The 17,606-nt window shown below is 35.4% G+C and overlaps 1 protein-coding gene and 1 long non-coding RNA gene across 4 annotated transcripts in view; one reads left to right on the plus strand and one right to left on the minus strand.

The window, feature by feature from the left end:
* The window catches only part of LOC145665330 (uncharacterized), a 116,000-nt gene that overhangs the window by 97,233 nt on the left and 1,161 nt on the right, over positions 1-17,606 (minus strand). The window lies entirely within an intron of this gene.
* LOC145665324 (uncharacterized) overlaps positions 1-17,606 on the plus strand; it is a 146,422-nt gene that overhangs the window by 77,114 nt on the left and 51,702 nt on the right. The window contains exon 8 of the mRNA XM_081732625.1: positions 8,203-8,322. Coding sequence (XP_081588751.1) covers positions 8,203-8,322 — 120 coding nt within the window. The remainder of the gene's footprint in view (positions 1-8,202; positions 8,323-17,606) is intronic.

Consider the following 17,606-nt stretch of genomic DNA (forward strand, 5'->3'; position numbering starts at 1 on the left):
TATTGAAACCAAACAAAGCAAACTTCTTCATGTGCACGTGATATTACTTCTTGATATATCTAATCAACGTATTTAGGAAGTTCTCATTAGTTTTACTTGTTTTTGTCTTTGCTAAAGTTTTCTATTTAAGCATGGGTTTTTACGGAAGGACAGAAACTATCACAATGGTGTACTTGGTAGCGTAACGCAAGAACATACATTGATAAAGGGACTAGAGAAGGCCTCAAACAGTTCGTTGTTTTGATATTCAATTCCTGTATAGTAAATACGAAAAGTGTTTCCTGTTCTAAATATAAAAGATCCATCCTATAGCTTCCTTCAATAAAACTAACTATTCAGACAGGTATTTAAAACTTTAAGAATTGTTCTCCCATTGTGTGTGTTAAGTATTTAATCGAGTAAATACTTTGAGATAATATAAACAACTAGAGATGTCCTGATGTGAGATCTTTGGTGGTATCGAACTCTCTTATATCGAATCGATCCGCTATATTGGAAGAAGATAAAGAGGTGTTTTTTACGTAAGGCTCCGTAGTAATTTATGTCTGTTGTATTGTTGATTGTCTTTGTTCTTAGAAAAAATTGTACGACGAAAAAAATCAACCTTCTTTGGAGTTTCATAATATGTGAAAGGTAAGTCATTTTATTTCTTTTTTATCCTGTAACAGTCAATAATATAATGTGGTTGTGTACTTGTAATAACATTGGATGATTAGGCATATGCATTGTATTCACACTGTCAAAAGGCTCGTAAAGACTACTACCGAGAGAATTGTCAAACTATTATTAAGTTTTCTTATTTATTGAACTACGAGTTGTTGGAAATTTTGCCAAAATTATGTAACGTACAAGTGTTCTGTGACACCTTGGCAAGGCAACTGTTTGGTTGTGGAGGGAGTAGGCCTATTTTGCTTACGTTAAAAATTGCTAATGATAGCAATTACTGCATAAAATAATCCTCACTCACTGTTAAAAGGAACAATAGGCCTATCTCTCATACAAGCCCCATGGTATTTATTGATATTTTGTGCAAAAAATATATATTTGTAAATGGGTTCACGTTCACTTTAGCAGACGGTTCTACCAAATTGAAAATTTATATTGGTATATAGTATGTAATTATTTTTGTTTCGGTGGAAATTGTTAGTTAAAAATCACAGGCGCTACGATTTACCTTTAAAAATAATAATTTTGGATTTAGGGTCGTAAAGCAAAGAGCGGATAACGTAAAGGGTTGTAGCATTTGATATTGTTCAAAATATACGGTAATTTTTAGGCAATTGTTCCAAGTGTGCCTTCCACAGATTTTCTTCGCTTACATCTGCACCATTAGAGGGATTAAGCTTAGTTAAATATCACAAAAGCAGAGCGCTGAAAAACATGACAAGTAATACAATATATGACAGAGGTGTAGATAACTAGCCGACCGTATGTGTACCATTAGTAAGTGTAGTATTTTCTAAAAGGTACAAGAACCAAAATGTTACTAATTGGCAAGTTTCGCAGGGTTATTATGAATATCAGCTGACTGAAACTTGCGGAATACGCCATCTTGGGAGAGGATATCTCAAGCCGAACGCTACAATCGAGAGCACGGCATAGGGAAGGGCATCTCTAGTTGTTTATATGATCTCAATGAGTAAGGACCGTAGAGTTTGTTTTTGTTTATTTACTTATTTATTTATTTATTGTTAATCTTTTCTTCACAGTTGTTAGGAAAAAGGACAATTCCGTTCTGTTTGTGAGTACGTAAATCTTCACTAAAAAGGGTTTGGGACGCCTTGCAAATGATCACAATTAAGATAGCTTTTGTGGATCAAGGTATATTTGATTACTTTCCAGTAACCGCCGTCTAGTTTATTTCATTTCAATAACAACCTCAGTTGTATGCAATATCCTTTTTGTATTTCCCCTATGCAAGAGTCTCTTGAATACATTCCTAAGTGTATTATAGAAATAAAATGAACAGGAATGGCACTTACTGCTAAGTAATCAAATACGTAAAATTGAAGAAAGTTATTTTGTTGTTACTTATAAGGTGTGAAAAATCCACGACAAACAAGCAAGGTGGTAAAGCTATTTGTGATTGGTCCATAGAAATAAAACCAAGTATCTTTTGTTGTGCATTACTCATTTGATTGTTACAACAATGAAAGCTTTGCTGTTATCAATTCCATCAACCTTATTCAAGTGTTTTCTGTTGTGTTCCTGTTATCTCTCTACAAGGTGTTCTGAAAGTTTACAGGTAACTTTGAGAGGTCATTCTTATTAATCTTAATAAGAATTTCGAAATAGGCTGTTCCGAGTCAACGAAGTCGTAGTAAGAGTGTTGTAAAAGTCTGGACTGTCATTAATGAAAAAATCATTGCGCTAGAGACGGTTGACGTTACGGGTTCACACTTAACACCCTCCGTCACCTTAGTATTTGCCAGTTTGGTATCACCTTCAGTCTTTCGGTTCATATGATACGTGTCACTGCTAGAATTTGCACAGAAAACTTTTGGTGTAAATCAGTTTGACAAACTATGTGTTTTTACTCCGCTTGTAGTTGTATCTATATAATAATAATAATAAAAAAAAAACTACCGGAGAAGAAGAAAAACGTTTGAAAAATTTGGAAATTAGTTAAAAGTCGCTGACTTTCAACTAATCAACTTTTCAAACTTTTTGTTCGTCTGTAAAGTAGTGTTTTGTTTTTGAGATAGGAGGTAGCTGCAGTGCAGAGTACCATCGATATGTATATCTAGTTTGGTTTCGTCGACTTTAAGTTACATATCTGAGAATACTTAATACTCGCATAAGGAATTACCTCTAAAAGTTCTCATCTTTTGAAGCACTCTGGAGAAGAGACAAACTTCAAAGTAACAACATACGTAGGTCATAGTACATTATTATGATTTTACGTATGTGGTATACAAAAATAAGATGTAACTCAATCCATCTTGACTCTGGAGTTATTACTTAAATAATTAATATTTTTCTGACCAGAGTATGTACTACTTTATTAAAATTAAAATAAGTTGCAACAGTTTCAATAACGTAACCTTATCTTCATCAGACTTTAATTGGCATATATATCAGCTAGCTATATATATGTTCATATTAATGTAGGTAATATAAACGTCGTAATATTAAATTCTGTTTGCATTACCTACATTAATATGAATATATATATATATATATGCCAATTAACGTCTAATGAAGATAACGTTACGTTATTGAATCTGTTGCGACTTATTTTAATTTTAATAAAGAAGTACATACTGTACTTTAGTCAGAAAAATATTAATTATTTGAAAAACAAGATGATTTTAAAATCTGAAATGTTATAATAGTTATATAAGTGTTAAAATTATTAAAATCAGATTTTCTTTTTAGGTTAAGAACAATTTTAAGTAAAATTCGCACCATTTTCACAAAATAAATAAATAAAATAAAAAGCGATGTTAAAAATTTTATGAAATAGAAGGTAACAGTTTCGATCATCTTATCATCTGAGAAATATTAGTTGTAACTTTATGAAATAACAATGTTCTTTCTCGCAGTACTTTTTCTGTTCCAGATCGTTATATTCTTCAAATTTTAATTTTACTTTGTACACGAATATAATTGAAATACGTAAAATGTAGGGAAATAGTAGCACTAAGGATGCGTGTACAGCGTATGGTTGACTGTAATACGCCAGGAAGGTAGAACGGAAGCATCTATTGAGGTGAGCAGAGAAAATGATGCAAAATAGGTATACCTCTAAGGCTTTTGAAGAAGCCAAGTTATGGGTGTGCAAGTGGATCTAGGTGGCCAGTGTGCTAGGTATATCCAAATTATGGATACGCAAGTGGATCGAAAGTGGCCGGTGTGCTAACTGTGTCCAAATTATGGGTGCGCAAGTGGATCTAAGGTGGCCAGTATGCTAGGTGTGTCACGAAGAACAGTCTCTAAGGTGTTGACAGTTTACAGAACTCATGGCAAAACATCAGCGGTAAGCAATAGTAGACAAAACAGATACCTCAGTGGAATAGGGATCGTTGTGCATCCTCAAAACTCAATATTATCAAATATCTGTGGTCAATTCTGAAGCTCAGACTCCGGAGCAAATTTCCTTCTTCATTCTCGCTGGTGGAAATTAGTGCTTTTTTGCATGAGAAATAGTACATTATTCCCCTGAAAACCATTCATATCCATTCCACGACAAATGTGAGCTATTGAATACGCTAACTATGGTTTCACACGCCGTGTTAATAAGGTAAATTGAATCTTACTAAAGATATAAATATGAAAAGTAGAAGCAAATTCTCATATTTATCACTTCGTCCCCCGCCCCCCCGCCCAAAAAAAAAGTGACCTAGGACAATGGCAAGTTCTGTGAAAATCCGAAAATGAAAAAATGAAAATAGCAACTTCATTGCTTAGAGTAAGCTGCTAAACAAAAGCCTCACGAGACGATACTGTATAGAACTTGTTGGTTCTAATGTTTCAAAATTCATTTTCCAATTTTCGGATTTCAATAGAACTTGGCATCGTGTCAGATTTCCAAACTCTAAGTTTTCCCTTCCATAAGTAAAATTAGGGAGACAAGGTTTTTTTAAAAAAAATCACATTTTCCTTTACACTATTCATACACATTTGCCTTGAAAGCTTTTTCTCTAATATTTACAAATTGAGTTTGAAGTTCACTATAAGTTCAAACCCTTCTTTATTTTATCTTAGATAGAATTGAAAGCTTCTTTGTAAGTATTCTGAAACTACGCAAATTTCTGTTGAAATTTGAAAAATCGAAAAATGAGGTTTGCAATTTTAGAGCTAAGAACAAATTCTATACAATATTGTATCGCAAGGCTTTTACTTGACAAGTTATTCTCATCACTAGATTTGCAAATTTTATTTTCGGATTTTTCAATAGAATCTGGAACATTGTTTCAGATCTTTATTCTTTTTCTGGCCGAACGAAGTGATAACTATTACAAGAACTTGGCTCTGTTCTTCACATTTAGGTTTCTGGTAGGATATCAATACTCTTTAAAAGTTTTTAGAATGATCTTTCCACCGTGTAAAGCGGCAGATAGATCATTAGTGTAAGCGTGTATTAATTAGTGATGAATATTCAATCCTTTTCCGATACTTCCCTAACTTTAACCCCTTGAAGAGAGATCTTTTTTTCATGTTCCCATTTTTTTCTTTACTTGCAGCCTATATCCTACACTTGGGTTAAATTTAAAATTTCCATATTTATAGGAAGGACGACATAAATTTCTAATTGTTCTCACAAGTTGCGTATTTAGTATGTGATTTTGCCCGTGCTCTCTTAATCCTCCCTCCTCTTGCAAGGCAGGATTTGAAGTTCTTAGATCTTTCCCTTTATTTATACAACGAAAACTACATTTGTATCAAATTTGATGTTTCCATGTTTACAGGAAGTACTTCATAGATTTTGAATCGTTTTCGTAAGTGATATGGCAATATGTAATTTTTACCTTTTACCCCTTTAAGTTTTTTTCATTGAAGGGGAAATTTAGAGTTTCCATTCTTACAGGAAGTACATACAGGTTTTCAGACTGTCATAAGTAACGTAATAAATTGTAATTTTGCTTTTGCCCCCTGATGTTTTCTCCCTTTAAGCAAATTTTTTAGTTTTTTTTCTTCTTCTTTGTATCATAAATCCATCATTTGTGCCAAATTTAAACTATCTGTATCTACAGGAATTCCCCTTTAGATTTTTAATCGTTGTAATATAGTGACGTAAAAATATGTAATTTTGCCATTATTTTCTAATTTTGCTCCTTAAGGAGAAATTTCCAGCTTTTGGATTTTTGTATGACAAATCCTACATTTGTGTCCAATTTCAAGTTTTCACATGTACAGGAAGTACTGTATAGATTTTGAATCATTGCAATAAGCCACGTAACTATGTGTAATTTTGTCCATGCCCGTATAATCAACACCCCCCTTTCCGTCGAATGTTCAGGTTTTCGAATTTTTTCCTTGTATCACAAATCTTACTTTGTGCCAAATTTTAATCTTTACAGGACTTACCGATTTGTGTTGATAACTGAGTCACTTAGTGCCAAAATTTGATGTTTTCACAACATTTATCCCGTAAAAACGGTTTGAAATTAAACGTTGACATTGTATGTAGGACATGACCTGGTCCAGGTTAGTAATATACCCGATTTTCATTGCACTATCTTCATGAGAACCGACATTGCAGATATTCGAAAAAGACCTGAATTCCTTTGTGTAAACATATATGGCGTGCTTCAGCTTACTTCAGAGCGAGCTTACCTTCCTTCAAGTGTTTCCATTATTTTGATTACCAACTGTATATATTAAGAAAATGGTATGAATTTTACAGAATTACTAATGACTATTTATTTAAATCATGATATATATTTAATAAAATGAGTTGCATTGAGAATAAGCTACCCTAAAGTGGGAAAATAACTGCTGACATGACATCATGTACGTAATTTTATTAATGTTTTAAGTGTAGATTCCAAAGTTAACCTTGCTCTGGGATCGAAGCTTTACTTTTTGTCCGTGAATGATTGGTAAGCTTCTTAGAATGTGATGTTTGCCAAAATTAGAGGATATTCAAGTAAGTGCAGAAGATGTCAGTTTTCCATATATTCACAAAATATTAAAAAAAAAATTGACATTGTAATTTTGTGTAAAATATAAATGTAGGTTCCTGTCACCATGGCATGGCGCGTTCTTAGGTTGTGGATCGAGGAGAAAGCCTGTAAATGTAGAGATTAGCTGCGAATATACTGAATAAGCAGTCGCGGACAGACGACAGGGAATAGTCCTCCAGCTTAGAGTTATGACGTGAGGTCAACAGCCCGATCCTGTAAAAAAAAAGACGCTTGTTCAGAAACATTCAGAAAAGCTTCAGATGGGGAGTGATAAATTGACTTGACCTCAACAAAGTAAAACGGACATGAGATTTGTAACATAGAATATAAGAAGTCTTTATAAAGCAGGCGCGTTAAAATCGTAATGAAGGAAATATAAGATGGATCTGGTAGGAGTTCAGGAAGTTAGATGGGAAGAGAAGGTAACACTGCAGACGGGAAATTTTACATTCTTTATGAGGAAGGAAATACAAATCAAATCACCAACTAGAAACAGGGTTTTCCGTTCACAAACTGATAATATCAATAATTAAAAGTGTTGAATTTGTTAATAATAGACTTTCCTTTGTTACTCTTAAGAGATGGTTGTGTCTTATTATTATTCGAAATGCACATGTCCCAACAGAAGGTGACGATGACGATATAAGGGACATTTTTTATGAATGAGAATTAGAAAGAGTTGGGGAAGTGTGAGGAAATGTACAAGGAGGTGAAATCTGTAGACCTTTGGAGTTTTACGAGGACTATAGAAAATAAAATGGGAAGATAGTCAGAGAGAAAAGAAGTCTTAGGAAGATGGAAAGAAAATGTTGAGGACTTATATGAGTAGACTGTATGGCCAAGGTGTTCAAATAGAAAATGAAGTGCGCGAGGATGATGCAAGATTTAGTATTCTTCGGGATGAATTTAAAAAAGCTATATCTGAGATTAGGAATGGAAAGACAAGCGGGATAGATAATATACCAATCGAGTTTATTAACGATATGGGAGACAAGAGCAAGAAAGAATTGTTCTGACATTGCAATGAAATATATGAAACAGGAAAGTGGCCAAAAGATTTGCAGAAGGTAATCATGATACTAATAGCTAAAAAAAATCGAACTCAGAGATATGTGAAGATTGCAGAACCATTACTCTCATATAACATGCAGCAAGAATTTTGCTTCGAATACTGAACGAATTTTTCAATGCAGAATTTTGGCAGAACCACTCCGAAACTTTTCTTGAACTCAAAACTCTGCATTGAAAATTTCCGCTATATTATTAAATGATAGACGTATACCAAGGTTAGGCTAAGCTAATAAATTTATTTAATGCTTCATGAAGTAATTATAAAAATAATAAATAAATAACTGTTGCAAACTTCGCTAGAGATGATGTTAATGTTGTAATTTACTTAACAGTAAAGCTTCCATTGTTGCAAGGATCATGTGTGCACAACAAAAGTTAATTTTGTGTTTGTTACGTGTATTAGTCCCTAAATAGTCTCTGTAGAACGAAAATGGCGATAGAACCAGCCTCTCTTAATGTGTAATCGTATATATTAGTGTAAAATTTATTTTCGTATTTGCAGCTGATGTTAGGCGCCAAGCCAGTACACTTTCTTCCCTTCCAGAATTGAAAGTGTCTGATGGGCTACGGACTAAAAATAGTCCACCTGCAAAGCGAAGCGCATGCGAGACATCAGTACAAGGTAAGATTTATTATATACAGTGTGCTGAATATGATGGGACATATTTTGGATGGTGATTCTTTTATAGCAAATGGAACAAGGAAGTTTTGAAAAGACGTATCGAAAGAAATATCGTTTATAATTTAGAGGCGAGGCGGCCTTCCATCTTCAACCGTTGCCACGACGCTACTGAGAGCACTAGGGAACTTCCGCTGGCGCATGCGCCATGCTAGGACCTTACTCTCTCACGTGTACGCAGTCGCTTCGCGCAAGATACGGTTTTTTAGTTATCGGACGCGTGGGAAAGTTACTTACTGAATGCGCCCCGTAATCTCATCAAACAAGAGATTAAATTACCAATGTTGATGTGAAGTGTTCTGAAGGCATCTCGAAGCCGTGACTCTCATTTATATTCGTTAACCTGAATTTGAGGGTAGTACTTGTCCATACAACTCAGCGTCGATTTCTCTGAAAACAAATGAGCATACTAATGTTACATAGATGCGACTAAGGGAAAAATCAAAGTATCCCATCCAATTCTATTTGAACTTCCAGTATCATTTCTATTTCAATGCCTGTTACACAAATGATTCTCAATTGAAAATAGATGCCCTCCAATGATAATTCCCTTATGCAGCGATCAATAACAGTGTTGGTGGACATATAAATTCTACTATAAATTTGCGCTTTAGATAAGTAGCACACCTCCTTTTTGATCTTCTTCCCTTCCGAAAATTTTCGCGTCTCTTGTTATAAACGAATATTTTTTAGACTCACGTTTGTTAGAACTATTTTGTTCCATTTATTGTAAGTGGGTGTCCCAAAAGCAGCTAGGTGATCTGAAAACTCATTAACTTCTTTTTTTAAAGAAATATATTCTACAAAAAGAGTTAACAAAGAAAGAGATCGTAATTTATTAAGTCCTTTTATTATTTAAAGATATACTTATGGTGTCTGACATTTTCAGCTTCTGACGATCTTGCTTTATTGGAAGACCGTTGTCCTCTGTTCGAGGCAGGTCAGTTACAGATCCCTGTTATCAGAAGCTAGTAATCAGGTTGCATATATAATCATCTCTGACGGTGCATTTCGTATATTGAAGCGTCTGTGATAGCCTCTTTGAGTCACAGTAATTGATCGTTGGTTCAAATCAAGTGCCATAATTGCGACTTTTTGTTCGATACTGAATCTCTCCATGTCTTCAATCTCTTCAAATCTGAAAGGAAAACAAATATTTATATCTGGAAAAAAATTTAAAAGTTACTAAGTTTTAAAGTCACCTAGTTACTTTTGGGACACCCTGTAGATACTTCCTCAACATTGTCCTGTCATGTTCAGTACACTGTGTATAGTCAATCGAAACAAGGCAGTTACGTAGGAGCCTCGATTTCGAAATTACTTGCATACTTACCAATATATAGGGTGTTAGAAAAATGTGTCTCAAAATTTTGGGCTGATTCCTTACATCAAAATAAGAAAAAAAAGTCATATGGGCCTGTGCTCAAAACTTGATAGTTTCTGAGCTATAGGATGCCGAAAACGTGAAACAAGTGAATTTTAAAAGTTCATAGCTCCACTACAATGGGACATATCGTAGTCGGGTCAATACATCACTGAGGAACTGGTAGAGAACTGGCAGGATCTTAAAAACCTTAGTGGGTGGTAATCGGAACTGTCCGAACAATCATATCCTCTTACTAGTGACATTGTAACTTAACTTATGTTCAACGACGTTGCCATAGCTTTGGTCCCCATTACACTGTGATTAATGGCTTACACATTGGGTTCTTTCTTTCTATATAGAGAAGGGGGAAATAAACAATAGATCATTCCTTCTCAATGGAAAAAGAAATATTCTGTTGAAAGCAGGTTGAAAGTGTCAAATAACAGCAACATCAAGCACTCGGAGTTTCCAGACTACTTTTTTCTTCGCCAAAACATTTGAGACATTCCATTCCATATTCATATGACGGAGAAGATCAGCTTTTGCTCACCCCCTATTTTTGCCGAGAGCTGCCGTCCAGTTCGAATTTTGTTCCTCTCCAAAGGAAGAAGGAAGATTTTTCCACTCAAAGTGTCAAATAACAAAACAACACAAACCATTCGGAGTTTCCACGCTATTTTTTTTTTTTTTTCTTTTTCGCCAAAACCTTTCTCAAGTGACAGAGAGGAATACGCACTCACCCCTCTGGTCGAAAATTGTCAGCTAGCTTGAATTTCTTGGCAACACCGAATTTCGGAGAAAATATCGGTTTCACTACCATGTTGTAGGAGGACAAGGTTAATAGGTCAATTTTCCATACCTCCACCCAAGGTTTTTAAGATGTTTCAAAAAGTTTATGTGAACTATCCAAATATCCATGTTTAAGAATGTTCCAGTACTTGCACACAAATTTTTTAGAGAGATAGGTGGAAAGTGATCAAGTACTCCCAAACAGCCTCTCTGAAAATGATTGTGCAAGTACCGGAAGTTCTGAAAGATGGATATTTGGATATTTCACATATTAGTTCATTAGTATTGCTTTGACCCAACTGCGATCGGTTCTATAGTAGTGGAACTATGGACCTTTATAGTTCGCTTTTTCACGTTTTCGGCACCCTATAATTACGAAACTATGTCCATATGGACTTTTTCTTATTTTAATGTGAGGAATCTTATTACCAAAATACTGTGACAAATTTTTGTAGACCAACCTGGGTGCACAAATACTTCTTTTCGAAGTTATATGTTGCCGAAAACATGGAAAATTAAACTTTAAAGGTCCATAGCTCCAAAACTATGGAACTTACCGTAATCGGGTGAAGACTTCACTGAGGAACTAATATGTGCCCTACCCAAATATCTATGTTTCAGAATCCTGCGGTACTTCCGCAACAATTTTTGTAGAGGTAGTTGGTGAGTACTTCAAATTATATGTCTGCAGCCAAACTTCCTCTGCAAAAATGCTGCGTACCTTAGGATTCTGAAACATGGATTTTTTTGGGTAGTGCGCATATTAGTTCCTAAGGGAAGTCTTGACCCGACTACGGTAGGTCCCATAGTTTTGGAGCTATGGACCTTTAAAGTTCGTTTTTTCATGTTTTCGGCAGCCTATTACTCCGAAATGAAGCATTTGTGCAACCAGGTTGGTCTTTACCTTTGGTCTTATCTTGGTGTCAGGAATCACTTCCCAAACGTTGTCGATGTTTTGAAACACCCTGTATATATATATATATATATATATATATATATATATATATATATATATATATATATAGTGCGTCCCACTAGCTTTCGAACCCGAAAAAAACGTTATAATTTCCGAACAAATATACATAGGAAAATGAAATTCACAATACACGTACCTTGTTTCATGCTGAATACATGACCGTCACAGCAGATGCTGAAAGTGTCCTCCCTGGACGTCAAGACATGTTTCTACACGGCGTTCCATATTGTGAAAAGTCCGATGTAGAGTCTCCGGTGTGATCTCATGAATTGCATTCTCAATGTTTCGCAACTCTTGCAGTGATCGTGGGTTGTTTCTGTAGACACAACCTTTAAGAAAACCCCATAAGAAGAAATCAGGTGGTGACAAATCCGGGGATCTTGGCGGCCACAATCCTTTGGAGATTATCCTGTCACCAAAAAAGGACTCAATTTCTGCCATGGCCACGTTGGAAGTATGGCATGTTGCTCCGTCTTGTTGGAAATAACCGCGACGCAGTTCTTGATCTTCCAGCTGATTCACAAATTCACTGAAGATGTGTAAGTAAACTTGTGTGTTTACAATATCTTCAAAGAAGATGGTTCCAATGATACGCTGTCGGGAAATTGCACACCAAACTCCCACCTTCAAGGGATGAAGTGGAATCTCATGGTACACATGCGGATTTTCGGCGGCCCACACCCGAGTATTCTGCGAGTTCACATAACCGGAGAGATGGAACCAAGCTTCATCTGTGAACCAAGTATAGTCTAGGATTCCTGGATTGTCATGCAACAAAGCTTGCAACCAACGACAATACATCACGCGCTTTTCCCAGTCTGTAGTCTTGAACTCCTGGACGACTGTAACGCGATATGGGAACAGCTTGGCTCTTTTGGTAGCTCTTTGCATGGTTGACTTTGACATCCCTACCTCTTGTGATAATCGACGCAGGCTCTTCTTAGGGGACTGCAAAAGCCGTTGCCGCACATTCTGTACTGTCTCCTCGGACATCCGTGGTCGCGCGCCTCCATATCCCGTAAGCAACGTTCCTGTTGTTTCGAACTTATTTACCAAATGATGTATTGATGATTTCGATGGTCCTTTACGGCATCCAAATTCACGGCAAAATTCACGTTGAACGGTCTGATACGATCCCGATATCCAATATTTTTAAACAATGAACACGCGTTCCTGTACGGTGTACAGAACCATCCTCGCGATGCAGCGACTCGAGTCACACTAACGCACGCGCACCACGCCAAGCAGCACTTCCCCTGGCGCCACCTATCGTCTTTGTTTTGACGTGTGCGCTTCTGTTCAACCCTTTCTCATGTTTAGCATGAAACAAGGTACGTGTATTGTGAATTTCATTTTCTTATGTACATTTGTTCGGAAATTATAACGTTTTTTTCGGGTTCGAAAGCTAGTGGGACGCACTGTGTGTATATATAGTAATGGAAAAAAATTATAGTAACTCCATGTAATTTTGTGCGTTACAAGGTTTAATAAGTAGTTTCTACATAAGTAAGCATAAACGTACAATGAAATGTACATAAATTTAAAGGAAATATTATGCAGAATGGAAATTACGTTACAGAAGTAGCCTATATCTGCAACAATGCAACTTACTTTACAAAATGTGACGTAAGTGAAACACAAATGAGCCTTTGCGAATATTCATTTCATGAGCGACCAAGTCTGTCTTACTCTGAGGTCCGCGCTCGATTATTTAATCAATCCCTCAATCATGCAGTTCTATTCTTCTGTCTATTCTCATTATGCAGATGTTCAGAATTACACGGAGTGTTGGAAGTTGTTGTTTTGTAGTGAAACTTGTCAGATTTAAAATTCAAAATGTATATCCTAAAAATTCTGTTTTTCTTTCATTAATGTTTATACTGAGTGCATTTTAGAAGAAAAGTCGTGCAATTAATTTACGTTGGCAATAGAATGGGAAAAAGGCATAACATAACTGACAAAGACCAGCAAAATTCTAACATTGAGTATGACAAAACCAATGCTAAAATTGAGTGGATTATGAAAGTGCATAAAAGCACGATAAGTAGGTAGTTGGCTAAGAGTCGGCAAGCGGGGTGCATAAAAATGGAAGAATTGGAAGATGTGGTCGAAAAGTGAAATCCTCTCCTAGACAGAACAGTACATGGCGGCGATTGTGTCTTGCAGACTGATTTCAGTCGTCGGAAGATCTCGCAGCGAGTTGCCGGGAATCATCTGGTGTCAGTGTTTGTTCATGTATAGTGAAAAACAAGTTGAAATCCATCGGTTTGTGTTTACACATGGCTTTCACGAAGCCATGCTTGACACAAAAACAACGCACAATGTGTGTGCCTCAAAAGTATTGGACTAATGAACAATGACGCAAAATACTGTTCAGTGATGAGACAAAAATCAACATTTATGGAAATGATTCACGTGCCAGAGTGTATTGCGTGTTGGTGAAGTACTTAGTTCTGCGTGTACTGTTAACACCTCGAAGTACCCTATACGTGTCATGACTTGGGAATTTTTTCTTCCAGCGGGGTCGGTTGAATCTTTACTTGTGGTGATGTTAATACACAAACATACAAAATGATCCTTCAGATTAAAGTTATACATTTGCGAAGAGATTTATGCAATGGCGAACCCTTTATTTTTCAAGACGATCCTGCCCCGTTGCCACCGTGCCAGGGTTATAAAAGATTGTATTCTGTTTTTACGGCATGTGAGGAGGCACGGTGTCTCAGTGGTAGGGTGCCTAGCTCTGGTCCCCATCCAAGTAAGTTTGTGGTGGACAACATCGTGTCCGTAAATTTCCTCATAGGTCCGTTTTCCCCACATTTTCATTTCACCAATAATTCCATCATCATTCATTTGGCTTAAGGTTGGTATAAAGAAACAAGTTTTGCCAATAGATGTCACTACAGTCTTCGTATCTCTCTCATGTATTTTTTACCTTTCACGAAAATTTACAATTTCTCTTACAAATCTCAACCTAGAGACTTCAAATTTTTAATAAAGGAACTTGATAACGTATCGAAGGCAACAATCCGTGCCGATTTCTTATTTTGAATTTCCTTCATTGTTGAAGGAGTTATATTGTTAAAGGTTTGGATATCCCTTTCAACAAACAAACCATTTCAACAATCAAGAAAATTCTAAATAAAAAATCGGCACGGATTGCTGTCTTCGATGGGTTATAAAGTTCCTTCTGGAAAAATTTGAAATCTTTAGTTTGAAATTTGTAAGAGAAATCGTGAATTTTCGTGAAAGGTAAAAAATACATGAGAGAGATACGAAGACTGTAGTGACATCTATCGGCAAAATTTGTCCCTTTAAACGAACCTTAATCTCCGTCTCCCTTAACCTAACGGGCATAATCGTGGGACGTTAAGCTCAAAGATTGTATTTCCTTACGGTATGTATACTTCCTCGACCGAGTAATTCGCCGGACTTACACACTATTGAAAAATTTCCGGCGTGATTTGAAGGTTATGGCTCATGCAAAGACACTTACAACAAGAAGTCAGTTAATTGGAGCAATAAATGCGTCTGGCAACATTGCATTCAAGTAGAAACATTGCAAAACTTAGTGAAGTACCAAAACTGTGCAATGTAGTTACCAAATCGCGTGGATATTCAATTAAGTATTAGGTCAAGTCAAGTCATTTTTGTATAAACCTAAATTTAACTTCCGTTAACAATGGCTGTTACATTTTGTAAAATATCATCCCTTGCTGTAGATATAAGTAACTTTTGTAACTTAATTTGCATTCTGCATAAAATTTCTTTTAAATTATATATATTTCATTGTATGTTCATGTAGAAACTTCTTATTAAACCTTGTGAAAGCATAAAATTGCATGGAGTTGATATTATTATTTTTTCTATTATATATATATATATATATATATATATATATATATATATATATATATATATATATATATATATATATATATATCGGGTGTTTCAAAACAACACCGACAACGTTTGAGAGGTGATCCCTGCCACCAAGATAAGACAAAAAGTATAGATCAACCCGGGTGCATAAATGCTTCCTTTCGGAGTTATAAACTGCCGAAAACATGGAAAAAATGAACTTTAAAGGTCCATAGCTCCAATACTATGGAACCTACCGTAGTCGGGTCAAGACTTCACTTAGGAACTAATATGTGCACTATCCAAAAATACGTGTTTCTAAATCCTGCGGTACTTCCGCAACAAATTTTATAGAGGTAGTTGATGAGTATTTTTGGATAGTGCACATATTAGTTCCTAAGTGAAGTTCCGATACGGTAGGTCCCATAGTATTTGAGCTATGGGCCTTTAAAGTTCATTTTTTGATGTTTTCGGCAGCCTATAACTCGGAAAGGAAGCATTTATGCACGCGAATTGGTCTATACTTTTTGTCCTATCTTGGTGTCTGGGAACACCTCCCAAACGTTGTCGGTGCTGTTTTGAAACACCCTGTATTTATATATACCAACACTCAATTTACAGCTGTATAAAATAGAGCACACTATTATATGTTTGTTTCGTTCTTCAGTAGCAGTTTCTGTTATCAGACTTAATTGGGGCAAAATTTGGGAACAGAAAAAAAAAGTGTTCCGAATTATGTTCAACAAATGTAATATTCACTTTAGCAAAATAGTATGTTATTAGTATTTTACTAAAGAAGAAATGTTAACGCAGCTTAAACTTCAGGTATAACTCAAATGAGCAATGAAATTGCATTAAAAAAATATTTTATTTGAACATTACTTTCATTGTTGTAGTTATTTTAGATGTATTCTTTTCCTATATAATGCTTTGTGATTGAAATTTGGCACTACTTGAGATGTTGAATCAAACGAAATATCGACTTGCTATTCAGTTTAATACAAGGGAAGAAATCTGTTAGTTTTACAGTAAACCTTCGTTTGATTTGAGCACATGTTCATGCAAGGATAAGAATACAATGGAAACCTATACGTCTTCTTAGTTTGTTTAAATTCTGAAATCTAATCGAACAGATCTCTTATTCTTTTCTAGCTTGCTTAGAATGAGTGTTTTCTGTACTTCTTGTAGTAATTTTTGTTTTACCTTTTCTGTGATCACAACTGCTAATTTATCAATTTCCCCACTGTTAATGTCACATTCTGGTGATCTTTTTTAAAGGGCCCATCCGGTCGCAATGATGTGAACAGACTTTGCGGGACATGGCTGAAATTCAGTTCAAATGTAGAAGAGACTATGTAGATTGTATATTCGAGAAGCAAATTTTCCTAAAATGGATGGAATATACTCAAAAAGCACGAAACATTAACATTAGTGTCAATGGAAAGTCAATGAAAAACAAATAATTCCTCCACTTATCTCAAACACCAAAAGAGGGAGATGGCTGAAATTCAGCTTAAAGATAGAAGAGACTATGTAGATTCTACATTCAAAAAAGAAATTGTTCTAAAATGGATATAACATAGTAAAAAAATCACGAAATATGAACATTAAAGCCAATGGAAAATCAATGAATAAATGAAGTCGTCTACATATCTCAAAAGCTATAATAAAGAGATGGCTAATTGAATGCTTATGGCAGACATAATGAAGAGCTCAAAAACGATGTATAGCACGTAAGGTTAATATGGATAGAACATTGTCAAAAGTCAAGTTGTTTGAGTAAAATCAATAATATTGATAAAGTATATGCATCTTCTTCGAATTACTCAGGGCGCCTCACGCGGAGGTTACGTGCTTGAAATATCTCACATCTGGATTTGGAATCTCTAGACATGAGTTAGGAAGCAACGTGACTTTTGACCTGATCACGTGACACAGTCTGATGCTTATGGCAAACTGGATAGGTCCTTTAACTTAGGAATTGTACTTAGTTCGCAGCCAGTGATATGCTATTCCTGGAATAATAATTTTGCAATGTTATTAACGCTTAACGAAAAAAAAAAGAAAACGAAAAAATAGTTCAAAGATGAGATATACACCAATTGATTAAGCTGAATAAAATGTTATGCGTAGGTGTAAAAGCTCCTGCGTAGATTTTGAGAAACTAAAAGAAAATTATTTTCTTTGTAAATCTGAAAATGGATGCTGTATGGTAAAACTGACGCTGAAATATGT

The sequence above is a fragment of the Thermobia domestica genome, chromosome 1 (genome assembly GCF_964235325.1).
Source record: "Thermobia domestica chromosome 1, izTheDome1.hap1.1, whole genome shotgun sequence".
Lineage (NCBI taxonomy): Eukaryota > Metazoa > Arthropoda > Insecta > Zygentoma > Lepismatidae > Thermobia > Thermobia domestica.